This window comes from Sminthopsis crassicaudata, chromosome 4 (assembly GCF_048593235.1).
Source record: "Sminthopsis crassicaudata isolate SCR6 chromosome 4, ASM4859323v1, whole genome shotgun sequence".
Taxonomy (NCBI): Eukaryota; Metazoa; Chordata; class Mammalia; order Dasyuromorphia; family Dasyuridae; genus Sminthopsis; species Sminthopsis crassicaudata.
Window position 1 is genome coordinate 343,396,908 of NC_133620.1, and position 23,094 is coordinate 343,420,001.

At 56.0% G+C, this 23,094-nt stretch overlaps 2 protein-coding genes across 6 annotated transcripts in view; one reads left to right on the forward strand and one right to left on the reverse strand.

Annotated features, from left to right (window-relative positions):
* The first annotated feature begins 205 nt into the window (after positions 1-205).
* Positions 206-14,607, forward strand: SPATA32 (spermatogenesis associated 32). Of its 5 annotated transcripts, XM_074261023.1 has the most exons (13): positions 215-320; positions 3,635-3,689; positions 4,753-4,810; positions 5,423-6,492; positions 8,643-8,694; positions 9,250-9,386; positions 9,780-9,886; positions 10,303-10,446; positions 10,862-10,933; positions 12,369-12,489; positions 12,775-12,959; positions 14,204-14,356; positions 14,444-14,607. In XM_074261023.1, exons 1-13 carry the CDS (start codon positions 308-310, stop codon positions 14,587-14,589), a joined length of 2,313 nt encoding a protein of 770 aa, XP_074117124.1. In that variant the 5' UTR covers positions 215-307; the 3' UTR covers positions 14,590-14,607. The 5 variants fall into 5 exon arrangements, with proteins under 5 accessions (XP_074117125.1, XP_074117124.1, XP_074117123.1 ...); XM_074261024.1 differs by having other exon boundaries at positions 206-320; positions 12,369-12,959; XM_074261022.1 differs by having other exon boundaries at positions 9,804-9,886; positions 12,369-12,959.
* Positions 14,608-14,681: 74 nt separating this feature from the next.
* Positions 14,682-23,094, reverse strand: part of FMNL1 (formin like 1) — a 43,520-nt gene continuing 35,107 nt past the window's right edge. Inside the window, 14 exon segments of the mRNA XM_074261020.1 lie at positions 14,682-15,321; positions 15,941-16,067; positions 16,295-16,393; positions 17,399-17,500; positions 17,706-17,869; positions 18,135-18,264; positions 18,381-18,461; positions 18,998-19,066; positions 19,316-19,550; positions 20,484-20,686; positions 21,003-21,124; positions 21,639-21,947; positions 22,559-22,826; positions 22,982-23,083. Coding sequence (XP_074117121.1) covers positions 15,218-15,321; positions 15,941-16,067; positions 16,295-16,393; positions 17,399-17,500; positions 17,706-17,869; positions 18,135-18,264; positions 18,381-18,461; positions 18,998-19,066; positions 19,316-19,550; positions 20,484-20,686; positions 21,003-21,124; positions 21,639-21,947; positions 22,559-22,826; positions 22,982-23,083 — 2,115 coding nt within the window. The 3' untranslated portion in view covers positions 14,682-15,217.

The following is a 23,094-nucleotide window of genomic DNA, read 5'->3' on the forward strand; positions in this document are numbered from 1 at the left end:
GTCCCCCATCGCCGTCCCTCCGCCAAGTGTCCTCCGTCGGCAGCTGCTGCTCCTCCCCCCCCAAGCTCCGCAGGGTGTCCGTCACCCCCAAAGGCGCGTGGGAGAGCGCGAGCCCGGCCCCCGCCTCCTCTCATCTCTTTCCGCGGCTACCCTGTGACGTCACAGTGAGCCGTGACGCCACAGGGGCCCGGCCACTACTCTCACCGGGGACGAGCGGGGGGAGGGATTCAAAGACCGCGCTGGAAGCGGAGGGGCAAGCAGCAGCCACCAGCCCACTCCCCAATTCGGGGCAGGCACTGGAGTCAGCATGGGGGTGACAGGTGCGAGAAGGAGGGGCGCCGAGGCAAGGGCAAGGGGCGTGGGTACCGAGGGCTCCAGCCAGGGCCAGGACCGCAGAGCTGTCCCCCAGGAGCAGGCTTAGAAGTGAAAGGACCCCCCGCAGTGACAGCCAGAGGGGGCCTTCCATAGATAGGCAGAGGCCACTGACCCAGCCTTTCTGCGCGCTTTTTGTTCTTGTCTGTGGCTCCCTGGCCTCAGAGGCGGGGCGAGCCACTTATGCTCACACGTAAAACATCCGAGGCAGCGTCCGAACTCAGGTCTGTCCCACTGCTCCATGCTTCCTTTAGGAAGGGAGCAAAGCAAAGGAAGAAGAGGACCCAGGAAGAGTCGCCCCCAAACCACCAGAGCTGCTCCTTCCACACGTCCCGGCCCTCAGCCAATCCTTTTAGTCTCCATCTGCTCCCAATTCGCTGTCAGTGCAGACCTTGCCGCTCCCCCAATAATGAAAGGTCAATTAGCAAACCCTCCTGGTCCCCCTCCCCTCCTGGAGGTCTGCATTGTGCATATCCCCCTTCAAGCCCCAGTGAAATACACCTTCATCTCCCTCACCTCCTACAGCCGTGGTCTCCTAAACTCTGGAGCACTGCGTAATCTAGCACCGTGGTTCTCAAAGTGTAGTCCAGAGAATCCTGGGGGCAGAGGGAGGCGAGGATGTCCCTGAAACCCCTTTCAGAAGGTCTGCAAATTGAAAAATAATAATTTTACTTCGAATATGGTAAATATAAATATAAGCCACATAAACAAGACTTTTTGGACAGCTCCTCGATGATTTTTAATAGTATAAAGATCCTGAGAACAAAAATTGGAAAACCACTGATCTAGAAACCCTGACACAAATAATGCAAGCCAGAAGGTTTTCCAAAAGTGACCTCTATTTAGAAAGTCAAGCATCCCTTAATAGGTCAGAGCTGGCTGGACCCCTCTAAGGACCAAGAAAACTCCTCACCAGTGCGCGCCCACACACACACTCAAATCCCTGAAATGCTCTTGCTCTAGGTAGCTCTCTACTAGTAAAGAAGGTAGCTCAATGGGTCCATGAAATCACAAGTCCATTGCCCAACCCTGTGATTTTTGAGACATGCATGTCTCTTCACAATATCCACTACAACCATCTCTACTCTAGCAGGGATGATGGTTGTCCCCTTTTTTGTCTTCCCCCATCGCCAATTACTTCTACCAACAAAAATCAGATTCAGTTGTATGAAGAAACCACAGAAATCATCAGCCTAGAAGAGTCTCTCTTCCCTCCCCACCCAAAAATCAAGATACAATCACACACTTAATGCATGTTGCAACATTTCTAAAGATCTGTGACCAAGAATCCAGATACCTGGCCCCTCCCTGGTCTTTGATCTTCTATACTTTTAGCTCAGTTCCACTTTGGTCCCAAAGATTTAATTCCTAGAAATCAGCGCCACTATTTATATAATATTATCTAAAATGAGGTTATTTGTAAAATGCTTATTAACACAATGCCTGACACACTCACTGAAGAGGCTTTAAAAATGCTTGTTCCTCCCCTCCCCCCCCCCCCATAGCCCTAACCATCTTGATTCCTCAATCAGAAAAGGCACTTCCATAACTCAGAATGGCCCTTCAGACTTATGGGGGAAATCCAACTATCTGCCATGACCTCATGGCTGGTTTTGATAACTTTGGAGGACAGAAGAAATTTTGCAAGTCACCACCACCACTACTATATATAAAATATATGGTGTTATATGGTAACATATAATTACAAACCTTAAAGGAAAAAAATAATGAATTTCGGCCTCCCCTAACCAGGAATCAGATTTAATTTTTGCCTTTGAAGATATCAGATATTTATCTTATTCCCTCCCCTTCCCTCACATTTGGCATAGACTGTTAGAAACTTCTCAGATCAAATAACTAGAGTTAAGGCTTTGGGATTGAGAGATGTCAGAAGACGAAGGGAAGAAGGAAGGATAAACATGGGGCTGGGAAGAAAACCTTGGGTTTGGGAAGGAAAATGGATAGAGAAGAAGCCTGGGGAACTGATATCATTAAAAGGATGTAAAAACCTTCTTCAATTGTTGTTAATGTGGTGGGGAGATAAAAATGTCCAGATTTACTTGAGAGGAAGAAAAGATATGGTTACAGCAGTTCTTAAATTAGTAACCTTGAATTTTAAAAGTATATGTTTTGATAATTATACTTTAATGTGATGGGTTTCCTTTGTAAATTCAACATATTTTATTTATTGCATCTGAAACACTGGCATTTACCAGGCTGTCAAATTCAGAAAAGTATTTTAGATTAGCCTGAGAGTATAAAATATGGGGCTCTAAGTGGGCAAAAACTTCTAAAAGTTTGAGAGGACTGTAGAACAGCACAGCAGAAGGGGATAATTGATGGAGTAGCTAAGTCCCTCAAAGATAACAAGCTAAGAAATATACAGAGATGGAGAAACCAGGAATGAAATGGAAATGAAAGCTGGATTTGAAATAGATATTTGATGGAGGGAGAGAGAATAGAAGATAGAATGAAATGGAGTTAAAGAGTAGAGATAAGAGACAGAGAGAGATTAATAATACCGAGACCAGGAATGGAGTGGACGATGAGAAATGGATTTGAGATGATAGCTGGGAGTGATAGGATTGTACCTGATGGAAGAAAAAAGGATAAAAGATATAAGGAGCTGCTCCTTTCTTTTTAAAAAATTATTTTAATAGTATATTTTTTCAGTTACATGTGAAGGTGGTTTTCAAAATTCATTTTTGTAAGATTTTGAGTTCCAAATTTTCTCCCTTTTCTCACTTCCCCCCTCCCCAAGATAGCAAGTAATCTGATGTAGGTTATACATGTACAATCATCTTTAACATATTTCCATATGAGTCATGTTGGGAAGGAAAAATCAGAGCAAGAGAGATAAGCCATGAGAAAGATTTTTTAAAAATCAAAATCAAAAGAAAGGTGGAAATAAGTAGTATGCTTTGATCCACATTTAGTCTCTATAGTCCTTTCTCTGGATGTGAGTGGCATTTTCCATTCAGAATCTGTTGGAATTGTCTTGGATCACTGAATTGTGGAGAAGAGCTAAGTCTGTCATAATTTGAGCATCACATAATCTTGTTGCTGTGCTCTCCTGGTTCTGCTCATTTCACTCAGTACCAGTCTGTGTCTTCCCAGGCTTCTCCGAGGTCTGCCTGCTCACCAGTTGTTACAGAACGTGGTATTCATGTGCCTTAGCCCATTCAGCCATTCCCCTGATGCTGTCTGCCTCCTTAGAAGCATTCTGTGATGAACTTCTCACATTTTCCCCATTTTTAACTAGGTGTCAACGGGTTTCCTTGTTGCAGTAAGAAGTCTGTAGAGGTCGTGGAGACACAGTGAGGCCCACCCCCACCACTCTAGCACCCCCCCCACATCACCTGCCATTCCACCATCCCTCCCCTCTTCCCCTCCTCATCCCACTCCCAGCACAGCTGACCCATGGGGGGAGGAGGAAGGAGAAGACAAGGGCTCCCCCTCCCCAAGCCTTCTCCTTTTCCCTTCTGTGATCAGTTGGAAGCTTCACAGGAACCTAGGAACTCCGAGCTAGAAAGCACCATAACCCCGTTTTGCTCTTAATAGGAAGATCCTGAAGGGGAAAGGGAGTGATGGGGACCCGTTCCACAGCTTGTCCTTCTATGATGAGGACGGATGTACTGAGAGCACATCTGCATTCACTTCAGGGGCAATTTCCCAGAACCCCACTGACTTCTCCTACAAGGAGGAACTCAAGATCAGGCCCTTTGGGACCTATAATGCTCTTAGTCAGCAAGGGTCACATATCAGGGCCGCAGAGGAGGAGTTGGAGGAGGAGGAGGATTTGGAGGAGGAGGAGGGAGGAGGAGGAGGATAAGGAGGAGGATGAGGAGGAGTAGTTGGAGGAGGTGGTGGAGGAGGAGGGGGGGTAACAAAGAAGAGAGTGGCAGAGCTACAAACAAGTCTTTGGTGGTGCCGGTGACAGTGGCACACTGGGGCACAAAAGCGGGGTGAGCTACAGATTTCTCCTGTCCTGCCTTCCACCCATCCGGAGCACACCTTAGGCTTTCAGATCCACTGAGGGGCCCCCAGTGGGAAGCAGGCCAGATGGGGAGTGGGGAGAAGGGTGGGAGTCTCGTGTCATTGCTGCCTCTGAGCCTTCTCCTTGAGGAGGTGGACCCAGAACTTAAGGAAGGCTCTTTCGGGTCAATCACTCCCCCTTCCTGCCCTGACAGCCAGAGTAGGTTCCTTCCACTGCAGGATGTCTTATCTCTCCCCAGCCTCCTGGCAAGTGGCAGAGGAGGGCCCAAGGGCACCCAGGAAACTTAAGGAGGAGGCCATGAGACACTGCCCACAAGCACAGATACATGTCCTGTGGCTCCCTGCCTCCAGCTCAGGGACCTTATTTTTTTTTATTCTTATCAGTGAGGACTTTCAGGAGGACTCTGATCCCCAGCCTGAGCCTGTGGAAGATGAGACCGAGGTAACAGTCATTTTGTATTGGGGTGGGGGACCTCTCTTCTTGGGGGATCGCTCCTGGGATGGGAGGTAACCCAAGGTATCCTCCCTTCCTCCTCTCTCCCACTGATTGGTGGAGTTCTTGGAGAGGGCTTGGCAGTCTTCCTGGGCCATAGTGCCGGCCTTCTGCTCTGAGATCCACAGCCCATCTCCCAGGGCCTTTGACCTGTTTCTTGACATGTGCAACTCCTGCCATGATGAGCAGCGTGTCAAGCAGGAGGGGGCAGGAAATGGGCCAGGGCATTTAGACCAGGCAGGAGTGGTGAGCAGATGTGCCCTGGAGGGAGGGAAAGGGGGAGGGAGGGAGGGGGTGGAGGCGCTGTTGGCACATGTGTGTGTGAGGGAGGGCAGAGGGGAAAGAGGGAGGGAAAGAGAAAGGGGGGGGAGATAGAGGGAAAGAGACAGAGAAAGAGACAGAGAGATAGAGAGAAAGAGACAGAGACAGAGAAAGAGAGATCACAGACAGAGACAGAGAGAGACAAAGACAGAGTGACGAAGGGGAGGGGGCGGGGAGGGGGAGCGCGGGCACGCGCAGCTGGGGAAGGGAGGGTGGCCCACGGGCTCTTGACTTCGGCAGCTGTTAGATGACACCCTTGACCTGGAAGCAGAGCAGGACCTGGACTCGGAGTCTGAGTTGATGTCCGAACTGGAGCCAGAGCCTCGGTTGCTCCCGGAGTCGGAGTCGGAGCTGGATGAAGAAGACCCCGTCCCAGTCAACGTCTTTGTTCAAACCTCCAATCTGGCATTCAACCTGGCCCCGAAGAACGCGCCGGCGGGGCCCAGAGTAAATGTCCAGATCCAGACGGCCGTGGGGCCCAAGGGCACGCTGGAGCTCAGCATTTCCCACGAGCCCCGGAACCCGGAGCCCGCGCCAGTGAAGGACAGCGGGAGCCACACCTTCCGGTCGGTCTTCGTGCAGACCTCCAAGCACCTCTTCCGGACGGAGCAGGTGATTCCGGAGGCGGACGCCAAGCAGCCGGCGGACGCGGGGCGCCACCCGTTCCCCATGCGGGACTGGCCCTTCCAGAAGCCGCGAGGCACGGGCTCCAAGGAAAGCCTGCTGTCCGGCAACAAGATGCTCATGGAGGACATCCGAGTGCAGACCTCCCACCCGAGCCTGGGCATCGAAGGCTACCCGCCGCAGACCCCCGTGCAAGCGCTGCTGCCAGAAAAGGCGATCGCAGAGGTCCAGTCCATCTCCTCCCCGAACTTCTCGGCCAAATTCTCGGAGCCGCTGGACTTCAGGATGTTCGACTCCCGCCCGACCTCGGCCAGCCTCCCCCCCGCGCTGGTTTCCAGCACCTCGACTTCCCGCAACTCCTCCTCCACGGAGCTCGTGGTGGATTCCCAGGCGCTGGTGGTCTGCCAGTCTCCCTCGGGGCTGAGAATGGGCTCGAGGTCACCCATGACCCAGGGGTCGACCACAGACCTGTCCGTAGCCACCGAGCAGCCCGCCTCGCCCCCGCCCCTCCTGAAGCCACCGGAAGCGGGGGAGCCTCAGAAGTCGGTGGGCCAGGAGTTCGCCCTGAAGTCAGGCTATACCCTGAACATGGCCAAGTCCCCGGCGGAGAGGGCCGCCATGGAGGGGGAGGTCAACCGCCTGCAGTCCGCCTCCTTAGCCCCGATCCCGTCGGCGCCCTGGAAAGAGTAAGTAGGGCCGTGCCCCCCCCCCCCCCCCCCCCCCCGGCCCGGACCTCCCGCACGTGTGTCTGGGTTCGGTTCGGGAGGAGGAGCGGAAGAGGGTCCCTCTCACTTAGGAGCATACAAGCCCCCCGGAAGGGAAAGGAGGTGCGAGATGGAAGGAAGGCCAGGCGGGGGCAGAGGGGCGGGACAAGGCTCCACAGTGGGGGCGGGAGGGGCGAGGGAGCCGGGGCCAAGACCCCCGGAGCTGCCGAGGGCTGGGGGCGGGGCAGTGATGTCCGGAGTGCAGACCCGCCCTGACCCAGCTGGATGGACCCCTTTCCCTGCCCCACCCCAGACTCTTGCCTGGCTCTCGCCAGGGGTGACCACAAGACATACATGGCCTCTAGGGAGTGGAGGGAATCAAAGTCTGGGGCACGGAGGGGGGTGCAGAAGCGATGGAGCAGCGTACCCTCTGCCGATGCTTCGTGGGAATAAAGAGATACTGAGACATGGACGTCCAAGAGCCCTGGAGGTAGGGGGGGCCTAACTCCCCCACGTCCCTCCCACCCGCCCACCGCCTCCGCTAAGAGGCCGCCCTTCTCTCCTCGCTGGCGGGAAGGGTCCGGGGCTCCTGTGACTCTGTGTCTCTTATGTTGCAGCTCAAGGTCAAGAACCAGAAGTGGGAATTCAATATTGCTACATATACATTTTAAGCTGTCACTCTCACATCATATCCCAAAAAAGATCAATAAAATCCTCCAGTGGTGGCTCACCCCACCAGCGGGCCCCTTTTTTGTCCCCAGAGAGCCCAGAGCCTTCTGAGTTTGGGGTGTTTTCTCCCAGGAGCCTCTCCCCACTCCCCTTCCCCCACCATGAGCTTTCCCCCTAGGCCCCACCTAGGTTAGCACTCCCATCCCTGCCTCCCTGCCACTCAAAGCTGACCGTGGGCTCTGGCCCCAAGTGTCAAAGGCCGGACCTGAGCAAGCAGGGCCCAGTCTAGTCTGTAAGGGGCTCCCGCCTCCCGTTCTAAGCCTGTAAAAAACGGCAGGGATCGGAGCAGAAGAGAGGCGATTCCTCTGACGCCCGGGTGTGGGAATAGCAGGAATGTCTTCTTAGAGTGGGACAGTGATGACCAGAATTTTCTGGAGCGGACCTTCCTATAACTTCTCAAGGACTTGTGCGGAGCACTGCTCTGTAACTGGGCAAACAGTACTGGGTTTAGTCCGCAGTCCCTCTGAGCCTCAGGCAAATAAGGAAGTCAGACTCAGGGCTCCCTCCACAGGGGTAATCTTCTGGTTTACACATATTCAGCTGAAAAGTCCTGAGCTCCTTGGGGGGAAGGGGAGGTCATCCCCATCCCCAGAGGCTGATGCAAATCAAAGAGCTTCTTTGGCTTTTGGAATAAAAATGCTCAAATCCTGCCAAAATACCCTAGCCTCAACTTCCTGCAAATGGGAGAACGGGGGAGGCCTCGGTGCCCAGAATGCTCGGCCCGAGAGGATCCTAGTGCAGCCCCAAAGCTTGGAGAGAAAGCTGGGGGCAAGAAAGGAGGGAAGAGGGAAAGAATGGAAGGAGAAGGAAAAAGGAGAGAGGGAGCGGAGAAAGAGAGTTCTGGGAGCTTGGCATGTGGCGCAGGAGGGCAGGCAGAAGGGAGCAGAGAGGGTAGGGGAGAGGGACCAGGAAGAAGGGGACAAGAAGTCGAAAGAAGGAAAATGAGACAGCAAGGGGGAAGAGGAAGAAATTCAGAGGTGAGTGACTCAGAGGCTCAGAGGCTAGATATGAGCAGAGAAGAGAAGGGTAGTGGCTCCTTCCCCCTGGCCCAGGCTCACCTCTCTAGGGTCAGGTCACTGATGGCTTGGGGTGGGGGATGGAGAGACCCCAAACCTGATAATGATGTAAAGGGCCCTGTCCTGGAGGTCATGTGACCTCCAGGTGTGAAACTGCCACCCATTAACTAACTCTGGGACTGTGAACGAGTCACTTCCTTATTTTCACTGATCTCAAACTGAAATCTGGCTTTCCCTTTCAATGATTTGAAAGCATTATTCTGAGAAAGTCTCTCCCCAGCCAAAGGGGGTCGGTCCGTGACACACAAAAAGAGGTTAAGAACCCCCGGCCCAGATGCTCTCTAGAGTTGCTTCTATTGCTAAGATCTTTATGAATCCATGCTGCAGGTGGTCACCAACAGACGACCAGGAGATCCACAGTGACACAGAAATGGTACAGGTGAGGCTCCGTCCCTCCCCCCTTTCCTTTTCCTCTGAAGATAATGATAGAGCACTTCTGTTCTCCACATTTCTCAAGACTTCAGGTAGAGGACACCCACCCATCTAACTTCCTAAGCCTGGTTCCTCCTATTACACAGATGGGAAAGTTGGGCTGAAACTGAGAGCCGGACCTTAGGGCTTCTACTAGCTAAGCCCCCATGGCCCTGAGGTTACGGGATGGGGGAAGGGAAATTGGGCTCTAAACTGCTTCCCCCCAATCAGAGCCTCCGGGCTCTCTGCTTAGGATCCAGAAACAAAAATGAATGGGGGGAGGGTGTTAGAAGATTGACAGCTGAGAATGGCCATCTGATCCAATCCCAGACCCGCTTGGGTGTAACTAACCCCCAAATCCAGTCCTGAAGACGAGTGTGAGCATCCCCTGACCTCTAGTCCTGAGCGAGGGAGGAGCGGTCAGACCCGCTGGCATGGGGACCACGAGGTTTAAGAGTTTGGGTTTGAGGCCGAGGACAAGAAGGGTTCTTGTGGACTATTGGTTAGTTCGGTGTTGTCCCAGCTGGACCCAAGGTGCTTGGAGCCTGAGGTGGGGGAAGACCAGGCAGATCTAACCCCCAACATGAAGAAGGAGTCTCTGGCCTCCTGGATCACCCAACAGGCTCGGGCGAGGCCTGCGACAGAAGCCAAGTCTCAGAGGTGAGGGCTGGGGGCGGGGAGAGGGGGGCCCGGGAGGGGCTCTGCTTCCCCAGATTCCTCTCCCCAGAGTGCCGGGGACACTAACAGTAGTTGGGGGCTGGCTCAAGGTGGATCCCAGGATGGAAAAAACTGTCTGGTGAAAATACGTAGAGAAGAACTGCACGCCTTTAACATAGATTGGATTGTCTGGGGGAGGGGGAGCAGGGAAAGGGAGGGAGAAAAACTTGGAACCGGGTTTTGCAGGGGTGAATGTTGAAAACTAAATTTACACGTATTCTGAAAATTAAAAGTTATTGTTTAAAAAAAAACTACTTGGAGGGAATGGGGGGATGGGAGGATGGGGGGAAAGATGGAAAAGCCTTCACCCATAGTAAGGTTATACTTGGGTGTCAGCATTGACAGCCCTATTACCAATAGGAGACGGGATCTCTCTAGCCTCTTTGCACCAGTGGACATTCCTGCTGAGTATGAGCATCCCCTGACCTCTAGGCAGGTGGCAGGTGAGGGGAGAGGCTCCCATCTGGAACCCAGGGACCCTTGGTGGGGAGGCTTAAGTCAATCTAGCCCCTGGGATGGAGAAGACAGCTAGGTGCCCCCACATGGGTGGAAGGTAATAGAGCTATGTATAAAATCACATTTTTGTGATTCTAAGGCATTAGTAGGGGAGGTCGTTTAAAAAAAAAAAAAAAAAGGAATTGTGCAGCAAATACCTTTGTAAATGGAAGAATGGCTCTCCTAAAATACCTTTTATGTAAATCTAGATTTTCATTTTTTTGGGTTTATTTAAAATGGGACCTAACCTGCTGCCCCTTCGGATGCCCTACTTCCAACCCTCTCTCCCCTTTGCCCTTCTCCTTACAATTTTAAGTTTTTAAGGCACCAATCCCCCCCACAATCCCCACCCCACCCCCAACAGCCTTCCAGGATGTCTTCCAACTGTTTAAACCGGGCTCCCAGGGCAAGCTGGACATGCGGAGCATGAAGGGGGCACTACGGACCCTTGGCATCCAGTTGAGCCCTCAAGAAGTGTGTGAGGCCCTGAGGCGGGCCGACCTGGACGGTATGTCTGCCCCCGGAGGCCCCCCCCCAGCCCAGTCTCTCATCGCAGCCTCCCCTTCCCTTCTGCCACCAAAAGCATCTTTCCACTTCTCACTCGGTCCCTCCAGAAAGCTTTTCTTAATAATCCTTGGCCGCCTCCCACACTGCATCCCCACTCGCCACAGAAGGCCACGGGAGGGCAGTCATTGACCTTTCAGACTGGTCCGTTGGATTCACTCAGTGATGAACTGTGGCACAGCAAAAGCTAACATTTCACTCCGAGGGTTCCCTGGGCAGGACCCTGAGCTCGCTTCTTCGGCTAGGTAGATTATTCCTATTCCCCTCTCAGAGGCAAAAGGCCTCTGTTTTAGGGGGGGTGCCTTGGGAGTCCAGTGCAAACCTCTCTAAACACAGGACATTCTTTCTCCTCTTCCAAGGTGACGGGGCCGTTGACTTTGAAGACTTCCTTGGGATCCTGACAGACAATCACCGCTTTGCCCAGTGTATGGGTGAGGAGGCTTTTTTTTTTTTTCTTCAGTCGGTAGTGGGGTTCAGGAGAGGAAAAATCAAAACCTGCCACATTCCCAAAACCTCAAAAAAAATGAAAAAGAAAAAGAAAAAGAAAAAGAAAAACAGCACTAGTCCCTAAAAACATTGTCCTCAACTTCTGTCCATCATAGTTACACTTCTAGAAAAAGCTGCCTACAACTCAGTGTCTCCACTTTCTCTTCTCACTTCTTACCATCTGGCCTCTGAGCTCTCTCAACTGATGCAGCTCCTCTCTCTCCGAGACAACTCTAGTGAAGTCTCCATTGTCAGCAGTGCTGGGTTTTCTCCTTTGCCCTGCTCACGACCCCGGGGTGTTCCTCGAGATTCTGTCCTGGACCCGTCTTTCTCCCCGTTTCCCTAGCTGCTCTCCCCCATTGGGGTTAATGACAACTCCCAGATCTCTGTCATTCTCCAGAGCTCCTGTCCCATGTCTCCAACTGCGTATGGGTCCCAGAGGCATCTCCAGCTCACCATATCCGACCCCCCCCCTTCCCACCTGCCCTATTTTTGTTGCGAGCGCCACGATCCACGCAGAAGCATCTGGTTTGCCATTTCAGTCATCCTCGTCTCTTCATTGTCTCTCACTCCATTTGGCGAGTCCATCAGTGGAGTCTCTCAAATCCATCCCCTTCCTCTCATGCCCATCCGGCCATCAGGTTCATGCCTTTATTGCTTCCTGCCTAAAAGATTCTCAGTTTCCTCTTAATTGCTCTCTCTGCCTCAAGGCCCTTTCCTCTCTAACCTAATAAAAGTACCCAAATGATGCTCCTAAGGCACCCATTTGATCTTGTCACTTCCCTATTCAAAAAGCTATGGGGGCAGCTTGGTGGTGCAGTGGATAGAGCCCCAGCCCTGAAGTCAGAAGGACCTGAGTTCTAATGTGGTCTCACACCCCCCTTAATACTTCCTGGCTGTGTGATCCTGGGCAAATCTAATCCCAATTGCCTCAGGAAAAACAAAACAAAACAAAACAAAACTGTGGGAATCGACTACTATCATCTATCACCTCTAAAGCACCCTTTCAAACTTTTCCTTGTGATTCAGCTGAAGGAGCCTCCTTGCTGTACTTCATATAACATCTATCTCTTACCTCTGCAGACACTCTCCTCCCTCCACAACCTGTCCATGCTGAAAACATGCTTCCTCCCCCTCTCTCAGAATAAACTTATTTCTATTACAATCCAGCTCTTTCCTGATGCCCCCCCCCCCTTGCTAGTGCCTTCCCACTCCAAAATTACCTTGTTACAAAAGCGCACTAACTTTGAGGACATCCCTCACTCGCACAGGACGTGTGCTCTCGTGCAGGGACCACTCATTTGTGTCTGTCTCTTAGTGGTATTTGGCATTAATAGGCGCTTTAATAAATGCATGTTAATTGATTTAATATACCTAAAGGGCGGATGAGAAACAGTCGTATCAATGATCCCCATGGTCTGGAAACGCTTTTCTTCGAGATGATGTCTAAGTTTGTGGGTCAGGGCGCACTGTCCCCCAAGTCAGTGGCGGAGGTGGTGAGGTGTGCGGGGAGCCCAGGCACTGCCCCCCCAGCCAAGCACAAGTCCCCTTTTCTCTCTAGCGCACCTCCCCCTCTATCTTCCAAAGCTGTTAAAGATTCCTGGATACTTCTATCCCACCCTGACTCTTCAAGACCCCCAGAAGGGGGAGGGAGCCCCAGGGCAGAGTGCCAACAACCACAGCCGCTGGGGGGTCCCCTACCCCAGACCCCCGGGGTGGGGTGGGGCCCATTGCCTAGTGGCCCGCTCCTGCCTGCCCTCCCCACCCCATATCCCACTTCCCCCAGCTACTACACAGACAAGCAGAGAGTGCTGCGCATGAGCTCTTGGTGGAAGGGCCTGAACCACAAACACAACCGAAGCTACCAATCCCGCTCACACACGGGGCTCAGCTTCTTCTGCCAGGCCACGCGACTGACTGGTCTCAACAACCGGCAGCTCGCCCGATCCCTGCACAACCTCCGGGACTTGAGTATGGAGCTGCTTTGGTGGGAAGGGACTGGAGTGTAGAGCTTCCCTAATGGAAAGGGACCTGAGTGTGGAACTTCCTTAGCGGGAAGAGACTTGAGTGTGAAGGGACATGAGTGTGGAACTTCCTTAGTGGAAATGGACTTAAGTATGGAGCTGCCATAGCAGGAAGAGACTTGAGAGTGGAACTTCCTTAGCAGGAAGGGACTTAAGTATGGAGCTGCCATAGCAAGAAGGGACTTGAGCGTGGAACTTCCTTAGTAGGAATGGACTTGAGTGTGGAGCTGCCATAGCAGGAAGGGACTTGAGAGTGGAACTTCCTTAGTAGGAATGGACTTGAGTGTGGAGCTGCCATAGCAGGAAGGGACTTGAATGTGGAACTTCCTTAGTAGGAATGGACTTGAGTGTGGAGCTGCCATAGCAGGAAGGGACTTGAGAGTGGAACTTCCTTAGCAGGAATGGACTTGAGTGTGGAGCTGCCATAGCAGGAAGGGACTTGAATGTGGAACTTCCTTAGCAGGAATGGACTTGAGTGTGGAGCTGCCATAGCAGGAAGGGACTTGAGAGTGGAACTTCCTTAGCAGGAAGGGACTTAAGTGTGGAATTGCCATAGCAGGAAGAGACTTGAGTGTGGAACTTCCTTAGTGGGAATGGACTTGAGTGTGGAGCTGCCATAGCAAGAAGGGACTTGAGAGTGGAACTTCCTTAGTGGGAAGGGACTTGAGTGTGGAGCTGCCATAGCAGGAAGGGACTTGAATGTGGAACTTCCTTAGTGGGAAGGGACTTGAGTGTGGAGCTGCCATAGCAGGAAGGGACTTGAATGTGGAACTTCCTTAGTAGGAATGGACTTGAGTGTGGAGCTGCCATAGCAGGAAGGGACTTGAGAGTGGAACTTCCTTAGTAGGAAGGGACTTGAGTGTGGAGCTGCCATAGCAGGAAGAGACTTGAGAGTGGAACTTCCTTAGCAGGAAGGGACTTAAGTGTGGAATTGCCATAGCAGGAAGGGACTTGAGTGTGGAACTTCCTTAGTGGGAATGGACTTGAGTGTGGAGCTGCCATAGCAAGAAGGGACTTGAGAGTGGAACTTCCTTAGTGGGAAGGAACTTAAGTGTGAAGGGACTTGAGTGTGGAGCTGCCTTAGTGGGAAAGGAAGGGGTCAGCACGGGAAGAGGTGGTTCTGGGGGCAGGGGAGGCCCACGGTGGAGGGAGAGGAGCAGCACTAAAACACATCTTCTCCCTGCTGCCCAGATGTTCAAGGCCCCTATTCTCAGGTCCCCAACCTGCCCCCTCGGACTCGGTCGACAGAGAGGAGGATTCGGAGCAGAGGCCCCCGACTGACCAACCTTGCCAGGCCCTGCAAACCCAAGCCGCCTCCGAGAGAGGCACCTCGGCGGGCCCCCGGTAAAGTTCATGGAAAGGGGGCTGGCTGACTTGCGCCCAGTGTCCCTTCCCCCTTCCCCCATGCCGATCGTGCACCTTTCTTTGCAGAGCCCATAGTTCAACGGCCAAAATCAGAAGAGGGGACTGCAGAGCTGGGACCAGCTCCCTCCCCACCCACCCTGGTCCAAAGCCAACTCCCCTCCCCACCCCCTGCTACCCCACAGAGTCACTCTTTACCAAATGTTTACCAATAAAGCACTTCCTTAGAGAAATTAACCATGCCCGAATCTCCCTCACAGGAGTGGGGAGAAGGGGGGAGACAGAGGCTGGCACCAAGAACACGGCGTCTTCCAAATCCATTTATTCAGTTACACGTATAAAAATAAGGTCCCAGGGTTTCTCCTCCCCCCCTCCCCCCACCTTCCCCCTTACTCCTGTCCTCCCTGCCCCAGGCCGAGGGCAAGGAGTGGCAGGCATTCATAAGTTATAGATGCCAGCCCCACCCAGTGGCAGCCGAGCATGGCTTACATGATGAAAGGTAAAAGGGGGCAGCTTCTGGCATTTGGGGGGAGGTGGTGGAAGACTGCCGCCTGGGGATGCTAAGGCCTGGACGGCATAAGTGCATTATGGAAGGCTGTCCACAGGCGGCACCCTGGGAGAATCCTGGCAAGCCAAGGAGCAGGACTCCTCCGCCCCTTTCCTCACGATTGTCACTCCAAAGGTGGCCGCGCCCGTTGCGCTCTAAAGCGGACAAGGGGGCCCTCGGGGCCCGAAGGAGCCGGCTTGTCCCCGCTGCCGCAGGTGGCTCCGACCGAGGGTGGCCCCATTTCAGGAGGCCGTGGGTACTGGAGAAGAGGAAGGGTGGGGTCCGAGCGGCCGGGGCTACAGTGCGAGGTCGGGGGTCACCTGCAGGGAGGGGCCGGGCGGCTTTCGGCGGGCACTGCGGCGGCCCGTGTCCGACCTTCGGTACGGCTGGTTCCGAAGATCTGTGGGAGGCACACAGGACACCTTTCGCTCCGGACTTTGGCTGCCCTTCCTCCCCGCTCCATCCCGCCCAGTCGCTAGCGGCAAGCCGAGAGTCAGAAGGAATGCCCCTCCCTGTCACTTCTCCCTCACTGCGGGAGCCCCCCCCCCCCCAGTCCGGATGCTGGCTGCTTAGCTCTGCAGCCCAGGAGCGGTCACACAAGCCCTACTTCATCCCACCTCCCAAAGACTGGGGGCCTCCTTCCTGCAGGGTCTTCTCTGCTACCCTCCTCCCCAAGGGCCGCGGCAGCAGCCGCAGTTTAGGGGGGTCGGCTGGCCCCCGCCCCGCCCGTCAGGTACCTTGGGTTAGGGTGGGGGTGGGGTTCTAGAGGGGGCTCTCGTCACTGAGGCCGGCCTCCAAAAACAGTCGGGACGTCCGCTTGCCCGTGCGGGCAGTGAAGGGCGCCGTCTTCAACACTGAGGTGGGGGGGGGGAGGGGCAGGTGGAGGCAGAGGAGGAAGAGAAGGAAGCCAGAAGGTGTAAAGTGTAAAGCAAAAGAGCGTAACCGGCGGGAGAGGAGGGGCCGGGGCAGGGCAGGCGGGGTGGGACGCAGAGCCCGGCCTCCCCCGCCCCGCCCCTCACCAGTGATGATGTCCTCTATGGCCCCGTCCCGGTCACTCTCGTAAATGAGCGGCTCCTTCTGCTGCTTCCTCTTCAGCTCCGAAATGAGGTCCATTTGCTGCCGCCGGGCCTTGGGCGGGGACTGGCTCTGGGGGATGCGGAGACACGCCATAACCTCCCGGCCCCGGGAGAGCGGGAGGCCGCTGGGATGCGGGGGGGAGGGGGGGGCGCGAGAACCGAGCCGCGGAGGGCGGGGAGGGCCCCAGCTTGCAGGGGCCGCTAGGGTTCCCTTGGGCTGCCCCACAAACTCCGAAAGGTGGTGCTCCCGGAGACGGCCGTGGTCTCGGGCAGCTCCGCCGGGGAATCCCGCCTTACCTTGGGCTCTGCAGAGTCCCCGGGACCCGCGCCCGGAGCCCCGGCCTCCTGGGCGGCCGCCTCCTGTTTCCTCCACTGCTCCACCTCTTGCTCTGCTTTCTGGCAGGAAGTAGGCCGCTCAGCCGCAGGCCTGCCCCACCCCCCTCAGTGCCCCCTCTAACCGGGATGCCCGCGGCCGCCCCTCCAGGGACGCCAGGCCCTCTGGGTCCCTTCCAGAAGGTGGGCCGGCCTTCCTCCCCTAACCCCGGAGAGCCTGGCACTGCAGAGGCGGGAGCGGGCAGGACCAGTGGAGCAGGGTGGGCTCTCGCCTAGGGGGGCTCTGTTTCATAATGGCTTTATTTTTAATACCAAAAACACAAGAGGTATGTGTATGTTTTTGGAGCGACAAGTTCTGTTTAATAAGAAATGGGTAAAACAGCTTGTTCAGAATCAAAACGGAGCAAATGAGGGAGAATGAGGACCGTGCAGTGTCTGGTGCGATCTGACCGGCAGGCGGCGGATGCTGCCTCACATTCCGTGTGACCCCGCCCCTCCGTCTCGGGCTCCCCCACGGGGTTACCATGGTGAGCAAGTGTAACACATGCCGCAGGACACACGCATCTACCTAACATGTATCTGCCATGCAGAGCATAGAGAACTTTATATAGAATTCTATGCAGACAGACATGGCGCTTTGCTGTATAAATAAACTAGCTACTAGCTAGTCTGTAAGGGTCAGGACCTCTAGTAAACAGCGGTCACAGGTACAAACACATCCCAGGCTGGGAGCAGGGGCCGCTGGGGGACTGAGTGGAGCGCCCCCTCTCGCCCAAGCAACCAAAGTACCCCAGGGCTTTGTCCTGACTCCAGCTAGAAGCCAGGCGAGTCTGTGTGCAGCTCATATATATAGCAATTGAACATACATAAATGTTATCTTCTCAACTACCTCCTGTGGTGTGGGGGCATTATTCTCCCCATTTTACAGATAAGGGAACTGAGGATATGACTGAGGTGGGCCCAGAGTTAGGCAGTAAATTGGTGAGGGGGGTTTGAAAGCCAGGCCTTCCTGATTCCCAAATCCAGCCCCAGAGATCGGGACTCCTCCTTCCCAAGCCCCTCCCATACCTTGTAGGCCTTGACGAAGCGACTGAACACGGGGAAGAACGTAGCCGGAGGCGTGGTCTTGGGATTCTCCCCGAAGTACTCCACCACAGACTCGTAGGCCTCCTGTGGGGGCTCCCATCAGTCCCAGCGTCCATCACCTCCCCACCCGGACCCATCCCCCACCCCGGCCCGGGTCCCACCCCCAGAACTGCAGCCTGGTTCTGTAAGAGAACTGGATGGAAGGCTCACCTCGCTGCGGGTGTCCCCCTCCCCGCGCCAGCCCCGTGCCCACCACCCACAGCCACAGAACCCCGCCTCGTCTTCCCACCTGGGCCGTCTTGCCGTCGGCCAACAGCTTCTCCATGCTGGGGCTGTTGACCTTCAGGAACTCCTTCAGGACGGGGTTGTCGTCTTGGCGCATGAACTCCCTCCGTGCCAGCTCCATGCCCCGCTGGAGAGCCCGGGTGTCCTGGAGGACGCTGTCCAGGGACACTGGAGGGGGCGACAGCGCGTCAGGGGGGCTCTTGCCCTCACGGTGTTTGGGGAGGCGGTCAGGGTTAAGTGACTTGCTCGGGGTCATGCGGCCAGCAAGTTTCTGAGGCTGGATTTGAATTCAGGCTCCCTCATTTCTTATTCTTTTCCCTTCATGGTCAGTCTCGGGGAAAAGTAAGGTTCCAAACTTCTTGGTTTTCCCCTTCCCCTCAGATAAACCCCAGGCCAAGAAGCCTCCCCCACCCCCTTTCTCCCAGCCTCATACCAGCCCCCGCCTTGTCCAGAAAGTGCAGGTCAGCGTGGAAACAGGTGAGTTTGGGATACTTCTCTCCAATCACCTTCACCAGGTAGTGCAGCAGTGTCTGTTTCCGGTCCGTGGACTTCATCTCCAGCAGCTGTGGGGAGGGAAGTTAGTACAGAGAACTGATCCCCAAGACTCCGGACCCCGGAAGTGCCGCGAAGGCCCCTTCAGTCTTCCCGCCCCTTTCAGGGTCTAGTTGAGTTCCCTTACTGCATCAAGGCTCTGTAGCCTGAAGCCATAGGCTGCTCCACGTTTACTGCTGTTCATGTAATTCCCAAAGGCCAGAACAATCTGGGGAGAGAAGCGGGGAAAAGAGAGGCTCAGCGGGGTGCCCTGAGAAGGGAGAGATGGAACAGAATTTTCTGTGTTCTGAAATGAGTCGTCCCTGGAAGTCCCTTAAGGACCCCAACCTCCGCCCCCCGCCTCTAAAACAGCTGTGCTACGGAAAGAGCCCCGGATTCTGAACCCGAGAATCTAGGTTCAGATTCAACTGCGGCACTGTGTGTCCGGCAGGCCCAGGCCAGGGCCTTTGAAGTCCGCTGGTAAAATGGCCGGCACCTCCTCAGCCTTTCTCAGTGTCATAGCATAACACTGCAGCAGACGGGGAAGCTTGTGGACCCTTTCTAGGAACAGTGTTTTTAAATGCATCAAATAAAATAGGAATACCAAAGAAAACAATTATATTGCAATCCACTTAACAAAATGTCTTTAAAAAGAAATTTCGCAGACTCCAGGTTAAAAACCCTTGGATTCTATGCTCTTCGAGTTTCTTCCAGGGGCAGCTAGGTGACCCAGAGCCCCTTACTTGTGGTCCTCTATCCCCTCACCTCTAAGATGTTCCGAAGCTTGTCCGAAGACTTGAGGGATATGGAAGCAGCGATAATGGCGTTCAGTTGCTGTAGGAAGGGAAACCAAGGGTGAGGAGTGGACTGACGGGGAAGAGAATGTAAGGCAGCCTGTGCCCCTAAAGTCAGGCAGTAGCAAACGCCCACTGGCCCGGTGACACTTTGAAATGCTTTCTTTGTAAACAAGTTTCTGCACTATCTGAATGGGGGTGTTCGTTACTGGGGTTTGGCTGAGGGCGCTCCAAATGCCCGCCAGAGGACCCTTCCTTCCCACCGCCCGGCCTCCCTGAGCATCCACACCGGCATGAGCAGCTGGGCGGTGTCCGGGAAGTTGCCCAGGAAAGCCAGGGTAGCCATCCTCTCGGACAGGCGGGGGATGCGGCTGAAGCGCAGCATGAACCGGTCCTCGTCGGACAGCTCCTCCACGGGCCGCTGCTCCTTCTCATAGCGCCCGATGAGGCTCAGCTCGTACTCGGTGGGGAGGAACCGAGTCAGGAGCTCCAGGAAGTCCAGGCTGAGGGCCTGCAGGTCGTATCTGCGGGGGAGGGGGGCGTGAGTCCTCCCGGCGCTCACACGCGGCCCCCCACACCGCGGCCCCCCCTTGCACTGGGGCTTCCCTGAGGGCAGGAAGCTTTTGCCTCTTTCTGTACCCTGGGTGAATGCTGCCGGGCACACAGGAGGGGCTGGCTGAGCTGCGCTGGGGCCCTGACGTTTGTCCTGCTAACGTACCTAAAGCACGCTGGGCTCGCCCTAGCACCCTCAGCTCTTAGAAGCAGCTGCCTGTCCTAGGGGCGAGCAGGGCCCGGAGTCAGGAACAGCCAAGTTCCAATCCTGCCTCAGGCAGGTCCTACACCTCAGCTGTGTCTGAGCGTCACTCAGCCTCTGTCCGCCTCAGTTTCCTTGACGTGGAACAGAGGGCTTTGGACTAGGAGACCTTGCAGGTCCTTCCCAGCTCTGAACCTAGGCTCTCGAAGGCCTTCCCACGTCTACACCCAAGATCCTCGGAACACAGGGATGGGAAAGAACGTCGCAGAGGGAAGAGCAAGGCACATCACTGGTCCCTGCATGGGCAGAGTCCCATACCCACGCCTCCTGGCAGAAAAGTGTCGGACTGATGTGCAGAATGAGACACGTTTTCTAGACATGGTCAAAATGGGGATTTGTTTTGACAATGCAAAAAAAAATTTTTTGATAGCATTTATAAAGCACTTTATGTGGGAAGTTATTTCACTTTTATCTTACAACAGCCCTGAGATGCAGATGCTATTATGCCCTTTTTAGAGATGAGGAAACGGGGGCTGGAGAGAGACCAAGTAAGAGAGATTTCCAGGAAAGGTCTCCCATAGGTATCTTGCTCATGGGGAAGGGGGGAGGAGAGCCCCGGGAGATCTCTCCTGCTCAGGGGAAGGGAGCTCCTCGAGGAGGAAGGAAAATGGCAAGAGCAGCGAGGACGCGACGGAGCACTCACGTCTCGATGGCCTGGCAGATGCGGTCGGTGCTCAGGTTGCCTTTGCGCAGGGTGATGGCCAGGTTCTTCGCCCGGTTCGCCTCGATGAGCGTCACCTTGCTGGGGGCCTTGTGCGCCGTCTTGGCTTTTAGGGCACGCAGGTCCAACGAAGGGCCCTGGGACTTGGTCTTGAACTGCTCCTCAAAGTCGCTCATATCCAGTTCCTAACACCGAAGAGAAGGGGTTCGTGGGCTCAGGGCCAGAGACTGAGCGGGGCGGGTCCCAGGGGAGCCCGCACAGTCCTCCTCCTCCTCCCGCCAGAAACTCCGACGAGGCGGCGCGTGTCCTGGAGGCCGCAGGCCATTCTGCCCGGCCCAGGCTGGCCCCCCGCCGTAGTCGCTAGGCCCCGGGTTCTCTCACAATCTCAAACGCAGGGAGCCCGGAGCCCAGAAGCAGAAGAAAGTCCCAGCTGTGACGTGGCCCGCCTGGAACCCGAGGAGGGCCCGCAGCTGCCGCCACCGGGCCGGGAGGAGGCCCTACCTGGAGCACCTTCTCGTCGTTGATCTCGGTGAAGACCGTGCCCGTGATCTGGCTGGGCTTCAGGGCCACCCAGTTGAAAACCGGCATCCGGAACTTGGTCTGAATTGGTTTCTTGGCCTTCACTGTACAGAGCAGAAACAGGGTGAGGGTGGGGCCGGGGGCCGGTCAGAGGGGGAAACTGGGGGCAGCTAGGGGGCGCAGTGGATGGAGCACTGGCCCGGGAGTCAGGAGGACCCGAGTTCAAATCTGGTCTCAGACACTTAACACTTCCTAGCTGTGTGACCCTGGGCAAGTCACTTAACCCCAGCCTCAGGAGAAAAAAAAAAAAAAGAGTGGGGAACCCCCCCCCCAGAAGAGCTAGAGATGGGAGGTGTGATACAGAGGATCGTGGGGGAGGAATAAAATGGTCTGTTCCTTCAGGTGAAAGATGGGCCAAAAAGGAGGGAAAGGAGGGAGTGGGGGAGGGGCGCAGTGTGAGACCACCAAAATGCAGGTTTCCACTCGGGATCTCAAGAGCAGGGCCCTGCACACAGGGGAGACCTCACCCCCCCCTGCCTGGAGGGGCTAAGAATATCGGGTCACTGCCCGTACTCACACCCTACCAAAAAAGGACCCCCGACGCCCGCTCCCACCTACCTGCTCCGGTGTCTGAAGTGGGCGCCCCAAGGGCCCCGGGAAGGCCTCCGGGGGGAGGAGGGGGCACCGTCCCAGCGGCCCCTGGTGGAGGCGGCGGCGGCGGCGGCGGCGCTGGGGACGCTTCCGCTCCAGGTAATGGCGGGGCAGGGGGCAGATCCAGGTGCCCGGGAAGGGGCGGAGGGGGCGGGGGTGCTGAGGGTGGGGCTTCCTGAGAGGTAGGGGAGGCAGAGACTAGGGGAGACTGGGGCAGCGGCGGCGGCGGTGGAGGACAGACAGATGCAGCGGGAGGAGTTGCTGGAGGAGGGAGATCTAGAAAAAGCAGCAGAATAGGACAGTCATCTTCTCCTCGCAGGCAGATTGCAGATCCTGGCAACGGCGCAAGGTGACAGAAGTTTCTCGAGCTTCCTAGGAAACCCAGATTTCCTGGTGCTCAGGGCTCCCGGGGGCATCCTGCTTCCAGAGCTGCCCCTTCCCAACCCATCAAACCAGGCTCTAAGGCCCGGGGCCCTTCTCCCCTGGCGCTCCTCCCTCTCCTGGGCCTGACCCATGTGTCCCCCCTCCCCCCCCCCCCCCCCGCCCATCCAGGGGCCACCTGGCCCATCCCCGCCCCAGCAGGGGACCTCGAGGGGAGGGAGAGCTCCTCCCGCTTCACCAGGAGGCTCGGGGCACAGGACAGAGTGTGGAGGACAAGGCCAACGTCGTCCTCGGGACGGGAGAGTGGGGCCCGGAGCCCGGTCCCCAGGCGGGCCTGCTGGCCCAGATGGGCGCCTCCCCCCGCCGGCCTCCCCGAGCACCCTCCCTGTAAGGGAGGCGCGGTCCCTCCCAGCCCCCGGGCCGTCTCTGTGGGGGGCCTCCCGGTCGCCCAGGACCGACCACAGAGCACTACCTGTCACCCCTGGCCGGACCCCGGCTGTAAACACCTGTGCCGGAGGGGGAGGCGGGCGCCCCGAGCGGCTCCGGTGATGTCGTCACCCTGTCAGGTGGGGTTGCCACAACAACCGGGATGATCTCAATGGTGATGTCTTCTCCGGGTCCTCTCAGGATTCGGATTAACCCCTTCCTCTCCAGCTCCTCCAGCTTCAGCTCCAAGGCGGAGGGCCGGGCCGGGCCGGGGCCGAGGGCCGGCACCTTCTTGGGGTCCGGGGGCAGCTGGGAGGTGCCCATGCCGGCACACTCGCTGTGGCGCTCCTGGGCCCCCCCCCAGAGAAGGACGGGATCAACGGCCCTCGAAGGGCATCAGGCCCCCCCACAGCCTCGCGCCCGGCCCCGCTCACCGGCCCGAGCCCTGCCCCGCCGCGCTGCCCCTTCTCCGTGCCCCGCTCTGGCCCCGGGCCCTCGCTCACCCGCAGCAGGTCCAGATCCTTGCGGTTACTGCTCAGCTGCTTCTCCAGCTCAGCGATCTTGGCCATGGACTCGTTCTCTTCCTCCCGGAGCCGCTCCGTCAGCTATGGCACCA

Bases quoted from the DNA above. Each gene is read 5' to 3' on its own strand.
- SPATA32 (XM_074261024.1), top strand. The intron at 6,493-8,642 runs GTAAGTAGGGCC...TCCATGCTGCAG, and splicing joins CCGTCGGCGCCCTGGAAAGA to GTGGTCACCAACAGACGACC. The intron at 8,695-9,249 runs GTGAGGCTCCGT...GTGTTGTCCCAG, and splicing joins GTGACACAGAAATGGTACAG to CTGGACCCAAGGTGCTTGGA.